Genomic DNA, 8,693 nt, shown 5'->3' with positions numbered 1-8,693 from the left:
ATATACGTATTCTATCCTTTTCTGGAAAAATACTGTCTCTTAGTAAACAACTAAGTCTTTACACACGACCTACTTCGTTTGTTATTATTCTAACGACAATATACGACAATTGACACGCAGTGCAGATGATCAGACTTCAGTTTTCCGTAAAACTTCCATCTACGCGGAGAATTAACGTCTCTAAACCTACGCGTAGTTCGACAGAACACTGTATACATATACATATATGTTTAGACTGATATGTAAGATGATACTTTTTCCTCTGGCTTTCGTAGTGGATACACAGTTAAGAAATGCAAATTCTGTTAGATTCTTACTTTTTTATTGTATCCCTGTCATGACGATTATTTTATTATATTTACGATAGTTTATTATAACTTTTATCACTTGGAGAATAAACTATTGGTTTCCGATTGCTTCGAATATAAGCATCGTGTCATCAAAGAATTTCTTGTTTTGATTAATTTGTCATTAATTATTTTTCATTATTTTTGGTTTTTATTAAACAGTATACTCAATATGAGTTTCTAAATGGTTAATTTACGAAGACACGATCATCCGAAGAAATTATTTTTGGTTTTTATTAAACACTATACTCAATATGAGTTTCTAAGTGGTTAATTTACGAAGGCACGATCATCCGAAGACAACGGGACGGAATATTAAGTTATAAGTATAGTCGTACTCTTACCTTGAACCGCATTTCTCATAACTTTTTTTAAAGAGAATCATGCTGTAAAAAAATTTTTCGTTCCGGCCGTATGCCGAAATTGACCTTCTTTTAACATCCTCCTTTTAAATTTAAGAATCGCGTCGAAACATTTACTTTACCGACGCATTATAGTTATTTTTGGGGGGGTAACTGTCGGTTCTGTGGTGGCAGCAGTAGATTTTTATTAAACATTTAAGAGCTGCAGGTTCCCGACCCCTGCCTTAAGCTAATAATGCCATTTCGCCCCGAAAATCAAGTGTGTATATAATCATTTTACTCAATATTCTTCGGACTTACACCATTTTCGTGCAAACCGGGAAGGTAATTATTATTAGATGTAATAAAAAAGGGATCTGTTTGTTAAGGCAGACATTGTTTCTACTGCTCTATTAATTACCAAACAAATTATTTAAAAGAAATTAATAAAATGTATAAAATGTGGTTTACATTGTCGTGAATTTAAATCGAAAAATAATAACGAATATGACACAGAAGCTTTGTAGATAGCGATAACTTGTGTTTTCAATTGCTAAGTTCGCATACTAATTCGCATAAAGATACAGCTGCCATAGAAATTTAGACTATGTTTGAAATTAACCGTGAACGTCCAAGTGTTAATATTGAAAATGGTACCAGATGATTTGAAAAGTTTCGTTCACTTTCAGACGGTGTGCTGATCAACATCGAATGTAAAGCCTGGGCGCACAACATCGTCCACGACAGATCTGATAGGCGCGGCTCGGTACATTTCGAATTGATGGTGGATTAAGCGTAGCAGTTGCTGCTTTTTACAAGACCACTACCAACGGCGTCCAAGAAAATATAGGAGGAAGGAGAATAAGAGAAATTTCTTTTTTAATCAATCTCACTGGCGGATCGTGACCACTCCTTCTTCCCTCCGGTTCTTTCTGCCGACGATACCGCCCCTATCTGCGCATTTTCTCGTCGTTTTAACACAGTACAGAAGCTCACGATCATCCTCGCCATCCTCATCTTCGTCGTGATCTCCTCCATTGAAAATCTCGATCGTCGTTTCATAATCGCCGCGATTCTCATTTATATTTAAAAAAAAAAAGAAAGGACCGTTGTTCAAATGCATTATCCGTTGTATGTGTTCGTTTCATTCATAATCGCGTAATCGCTTCCACGAGCAAAATGATTGTATTTCATAAAACGATCAAACGGACCAGTGGAATTGGCTATATACAAGTCGTGTATATATGTGTACACACACACGCGCGCGCGCGCTAATGCACGTACACGTGTATCAACGCGTGTCAACAGAAACACACATACACGTACACACACGTACGCGAGTACGCGTATGTATCAGGATGCACAAAAGGAAAACAGTTTAGCGGAAAAATTCTGCACAAAAGGAGCGGCGGTATCTCTTCTTTCTATCGGGGGCGAAGGGGAGTGGTCGTAGTATCGTGATCTTTAAGTGTGTTAAGAGGTTTCGCTTACTATTTTTGCCCATTTCGCGAACTTTTCGCTTCTTGTCACGTTCATTTCTTTCTCTCGGTCTCGTTGCGGGTCATGGTGCACACGCGTGCACCCTTTGTTCCTTTCGTTCTTTCTTTTCGGTTAGTTTCCTCGAGCTCGTTGGTCGTTCGCCGTGTCAATGAGACCGCTAACGTGTAGGGTACACCGAGAATAATTGATACTCTTAGTTTGTGCCACGTAGACGTATTAAAACGAGGAAAAAAGTAAGAATAAAGAAATAAAAAAATGTTAGTATCTTTACGCCCGTTCGGTTACGGTGCACCCGGCACGTCGGAACTTTTGATTTCGAATTCCACGAAGAAGCTCTCGGACACGGCTCTCGGCGAATCTTGATCGAAAGTTCCGTCGTCTCGGGATGGGAAAGTGAGTGGGATGATGTCCGAACAGTCGAAATTCACCAAACACACATACACACACGAATACGAAAAAAAAAAAAGAAAAAAAAATGGCAATGGACAAGTCGAAAGAAGTTTGCCAATAGACTCGTTGAAACGAGGGACAGCACGAGATTGAAAGGATCGGTTTCAAAGGACGAATACATATGGTTGCTACGATGTGGTTTCGTACGGTGGAACTTTTGATTGGAAATCTCATAATTTTACAACCTTTGTAATAAATGTCCGTGTTATTGTTTGAGAAAGGTGTGCGAGCGGTTTTCTAAGGTTTCGCGTGAAACAAAATGCAAATGAACCTTTTAATTCGATTAGTGATCAATTGGTCGTGGTTAGATTTTAATTTGAAGTTCCGCCTGTACGGAGGCAGGTTACTAACACTGTGTTATATACAGTGGGCATAATTAATGGTGGTAACGTAAAAGTAATTGATAATTAGTCAAACGGAAAGTATTAATAAAATAGAGAGGAAGAAGAAAAGAAGAAACAATAATAACAGATATTATCTTTCATTATCGAAAGACTAATACGAGAAAGAACAGAAAGCAATGAATAAGTTTTAACACGTGGTTCTTTTTTTTTTTTTTTTTTCGTTTATGTACGTATATCGAAAAAAAAAATCGGACTTTATTCGAATTGCTCAAATATTTTAAAAGGGAAAATCGAGAGGCTTCGGAATGAACGAAGTTTGTGAAAAATCGGCTGTTACCGCCATTAACGTGAATAAATGTATATAGATACAAGACTCGAAGCAAATAAGAGTGGAAGATACTAAAATTGCGTTGGATTTCGATTTGTCGAGAAATAGCGCGCAGTTTGCACGGAAAAAGTTTAATCAGCCTAGTGATAATCGTACAACACCACGTATGGAATATGTATTTATGATTATATTGTACCGCATGATAATATCTAGCGCTAGTCCACGCAGTCATATAGTCGATAGGTTTATATCATATAGTCTGGAGATCAGAAGATTTATGTTCCGTTTGAACAAGTACTTAATTTAAATGTTTCTTTTTTTTTCTCTCTCTGTCTCTCTCCACGTACTTTCTACAATTTCACCGTTAAGTGTACGATTATTTTCTCGTCGTTCGAATAATGGTTTACATTGTCACTTTACGTTCGTGTAAGTGATACAAGCAATTGTATCACCTAAACCTTTACAAATCCTACCGTAAGAAACATTTTCGAATTACGTTCCCCTTCTTCGTCGTGCGTAATTTAGCGTTGATAAAAGAAAATCGAATGTTTGACTTCTGATCTCCGGTCTTTGTGGCTTGTACTTAGAAACAAAGCTGGTTGTTCCGAGAGCTTGTTCGTTTTCTGAAGGACAGCGTTTGCGCGGTGGTCGTCGCCCTTTTTCGGCATCCGGGATCCTTGACTCACCGTTTACGATGCTCATTGAAATTTTCGACGGGGGCTTTCGATTGGATCTTGATCAATACGTGATTAAGATGTACTCCTCGTTGATTGTTTACAAACGCTTATACGTTCACTACCAAAATCATACTGCCAAATATAATCTGTTACCTATTACATACAAATGTTTAGATTCAGTTGTGTTTTGCATTGTTTTAACCACATATAGTATATACGCTGTATAAAACGATCAAAATATGTAGATTAAACCGATTCTCATACTATTAATATTTCTTTAGGATTGACAAAACTGCGATCCTGTTTTAAACGGAATAAACGATTCTGATAGGATGAGCGATCGGTGTTAAAGCGTTAAGAGAAATTTCCGCTAAATTACCTGATGGAAATGTAACGAAAGGATCGATTGGTTCTGGCTATGCGGACGAAACGAATAGTACAAAGGGCATAGATCAAGCGATCCGAACAGACGGCGACTTCGACTGTGAGCGCTGCCAAAAAAAAAAAAACAAGATCGATAATTTAATTGCTATTTATTAATCAACATCACGAATAATTATAATTATTGCTACCATTATTATGATTTTCTTGGGATCTCCCCCCGGAGCCATGTTGAGATAAGAAAGATAACTTAATATAGATTAATTGTCGATGACACTATTAACTTTTAAGAAAAAAAAAAAAAATACAAAAAGGAAGAAAAGAAAAGGGAAAGGGAAAGGCTAGAGTGAGAGAGAGAGAGAGAGAGAGAGTGCATCAGAAGAATAAAAAACGATGTTGATGATGATGAAGATGATGATAATGATGAAAATGATGATGAATCACGTGTTGGCGGTATAAAATACTATTAGGAATTATTACACTTGTATCCAGTGCACCGATCGAGAACGATTATATATATGTATATTCATCATTGTGAATGATCTGTTTCTAATAATGAACACCCGTTGTTGAAGTATAAAGATTACTCATCGCGCGAGCGTAAAACGAGTAAGTAAAAAAAAAAAGCATCGAGAGCAGGGACAGGGAAAGAAAAACTACTAGCTACGACTCAGATTTGGTTGCGTTACGAGTAATCATGCTTAAAGTTTCTTAGGTCGCCGTGTTGAATGTTTTTTCGAAATCGACTGGATGAGTTTCAAGGAGACCAGGGTAGAAAGCGCGTAAATATTAGGAAGCACTGTCTGAAACTGGATTATACCGTACTGATTATGGTACTTCTGGTATCTTGTGAACTACGTTTTATTATCTCCAGATTCTATTTGGAACATGTTTCTTGTGTGATAATTATTAAACTGATTAGCGCTTTAAGTATGTACGTGAGAAAAGTATGCGTATAAGAGTAGATGAAAATTTTTGGTAAAAAAGAATATGTCAACGTAACTGTAAGCTTTAAGCTCATATAATACTTAATGATATACCGAGTATATAAATATATGAAATTATACATACAGTACGTTTAAAGTAATGATAATATTATTTACAAACACACAGACACACACACACACACACATAATACGTTATAAACACATTTAAGATATTGCTACCAAAGATAATTTAAGATGGTAATATTAGCGAAAATTCGACAGAACTCGCGGTACCATATGAAATGTGAACGTTAAGTGAAAAAAAAAAAAAACCGATAAGAAAATGTTATTCTAATTAAGTCGATTAATCTGAATAAGTAATTTTAAGCGAGATCCGTGTATTGTAACGCATATATGTATGTGTATACATGTGTATATATGCACATATATATATGTGAATGCATACCCGTTATATATTATTCGTTAAATTATCCGACGATATTTCTGTGTATAATATATTCAAAGATCAATCTGTGTTACATACATGCATTGGAAACCGTTCAGTTAGATACGAGGATTAATCTGTATCGATGCATATAGATGTACGGTGTGCTGCATAAAGAAAAAAAGGCGTAACGAATATTGATATAAAAGTACATTAACGTTTTGAAAGATATATAGAACTTGCGATCATAAAATGACAAATTTCCTGTGTCGAGACACCGTGTCGTTGGTTCTTAATGTTAGACTCATATTCACGTCCCCCCGCCCTGTGACTTAACAATTAACAAATTGCTTCGTAATGTCAGCTCAACTTTCTCATTTCAACTGTATCCACCGAGGTTTCGATACTTTTGTAGGAGCCAAGAAAAATCTGTTTTCCTCCTTCGAGATCTGGCTTGACAAACTATCACGACCTGATGTCCCGAGAAAGGAAACTATAGTGGACACGTGAATATTCTTTACCCCACGCGACCGCTTCTACTTTTTTCATACCGCTGCGACTTTTTATGTATAGGGAAGAGGTTCATCAACCGGAAGTTAACCGAACGTGATATTACAATATCAAAAAAAAAAAAAAAACAAGAAATAAACGAAATAACTCTGAGAATTGTAAAACACGTAAACGTTTATGTCGATAAAAATAATTTGACCATAGATTGTGAAGACTCATAGCGTAGCGCAAAAAAACATTGTGAACAGATGACGTTCCGAGATATAGCTTTTGGGTCTTAGTGTACCTTACACTACTTGTTGTTACGAATTAAGAGAATTATATACTTAGATCCACTATGACGATATTGATTATTAGATGTTTAAGATATTACTGTTAGCGCGCCAATTAATAGCTGTCGAGAGGCCTGTCAATATGAAACGAGGTGAAAAGAGCACGATAAACCAGTTCACGAAACCTACGAACTCCTGTTTAAAGAGGTTTTTTAAATAGCGCTCTGTTTTTGCGATCAATCTGTAAATAAATTGATAATCGAATGTGAGGAGAGTGTAATTGACAGACTCGAGTTTACTTCGATTCTTTCGAAAAGGAAGATATTTCGAGTGAAAATTGAGATCGGCGAAGGCCTTAAATTTATGGGTGCGATCGCAAAAATGGATATAAAAAATTTGGACGGCTTTTATGTTACACAAGGCTACCATAGTTTAATACCATTCGCGATATGCTCGTCACTATTGCATACCGTGAAGAAATTACACAATCCTGACAGTGTCGATTCCAAGAATTGTCTCGTTTCGAGGACATTTAATGCTTGCGAGCTTTCGACTCGGTATCGTTGCAATATCACCTTCGATTTCGGAACTTAAACATTAATCTCGGCGACAAAATCTTTAAGCATGAGTATCTGGTAGTAACTCAGGATGAAATGGCATGGCTGTTGATATCATTATGCTTGAAATGTGTTATGAAAAATAAACAGAATGTATAAAAACCCTTTCACTTTGATTTCATTGTTATTTGTTTTTCATTTGGTAAATACTTGTGCTTAGAATAATTACAGAAATTCCGACATTCAATGTAGTTTCATTTAGTGTACAGCGTTTTAAAATCAATTGGAGCAGTGTTGTTACGTAGGCGAAGATCTAAACAGATCGTCCAATTAACAACATTCAGGTGCAGATATACTTAAAAGTGTATAGGATGCTTGAAATCTGTTTATTTCACTTATATCAATAATGACATATCAAGACAGCTCAATACCACACCTGTGTATACCTTTTGATAACGTTCGAAAACAAGTTATAACTGGTTATTTTTAAATATCTTATCTAAATTCTATTTAACGACACTTAAGTAGGAAGCTGTGTAATGATAAGTTAAATCAATTTATCCCGTGCAATTTATGTTTTTATCGTTATGTATATACAATTATTTTTTGCTTTGTATAAAGACGAAAAATGATTATTAACGTTATAAGTAACTGGTTAATTGAAATAACATTTTATTCTTGCATAAGGACTATGAAAAATACTACAAAGTAAATATCTGCATAAAATTTGAACCTTTTTCTGTAATTTCATGGAAATTTTGTCAAATATAAACAATTATCTACAGAGTGTCCTTTTTAACTGTACACTTTGTGGAATATCTTAGAAGGAACTGAAGTTATCGAAGAAATGTTATTTCAAAAATTGTTTGGTAAAATAGGGGACAACATGCTGTACTATAGTTCCTCCGCGGGTAAAGCAGTGGGGGAAGATTTCAAGGTTAAGTTTTCTTTTTCTGGCTATACATTGTATATTCTTTTTTTATTATATTATAGCGTTTGGTGGAACAAATTGAAGGATGTGCCAAGCAAAGTCATTTCGTTTTACGAAAAATCATAAAATAGTGAAGAATCGGGGGTTTAGGTCAACACGTGTTACACGCCTTCCGCCAGTAGTCGAGCAACCCTCATGACACCAGACAGTATACGGCAGGTGATGACACGGGGAGCGCAGTGATTCTTAAAACAAACGACACATGGCCGATAGCTTATCTTATACAAGAATATGGATATGGAGCTCCGTTTTTGAGAAAATCGAGTTTGAATATTATACCTGTGATATTTACAATTATACTAAATCTTGACTGATATTTTTTATAAACATAAATAACAGGTAGCTAGTCAGATTGGGTAAACTAAGCAAATTGCAGCTAGTTGAGTGTACGTGTACTTAACGAATATTCAAATTCGATTTTCTCGAAAATAGAGCTACATATGAAAAAATTTTATTCTACATTTTCGACTTACTTTTACACGGGGAATCACCTTGTTTCTGATTGTACCGCAATTTCGGAAACACCCTATATAGTCTGGGCTACGATAAACGTGGTCGTAATCTAAATCCTCCACACTGCATTTCGTTTTAGGGTTTCGCACGATAAAAGAATTACGACTTATG

General features: G+C 35.8%; 1 protein-coding gene across 4 annotated transcripts in view; it reads left to right on the top strand.

Annotated features, from left to right (window-relative positions):
* LOC108576690 (sodium/potassium-transporting ATPase subunit beta-2-like) overlaps positions 1–3,531 on the top strand; it is a 14,761-nt gene extending 11,230 nt beyond the window's left edge. For all 4 annotated transcript variants that reach the window (XM_017939734.1, XM_017939735.1, XM_017939736.1 and 1 more), the window contains one exon: positions 1,378–3,531. In XM_017939734.1, coding sequence (XP_017795223.1) covers positions 1,378–1,481 — 104 coding nt within the window. In that variant the 3' untranslated portion in view covers positions 1,482–3,531. The remainder of the gene's footprint in view (positions 1–1,377) is intronic.
* The last annotated feature ends 5,162 nt before the right edge of the window (positions 3,532–8,693 follow it).

This window comes from Habropoda laboriosa, unplaced genomic scaffold (genome assembly GCF_001263275.1).
Source record: "Habropoda laboriosa isolate 0110345459 unplaced genomic scaffold, ASM126327v1 scaffold423, whole genome shotgun sequence".
NCBI lineage: Eukaryota > Metazoa > Arthropoda > Insecta > Hymenoptera > Apidae > Habropoda > Habropoda laboriosa.
The sequence above is the reverse complement of the archived record's forward strand: the minus strand, read 5'-3'. Positions and strand labels throughout refer to the sequence as shown.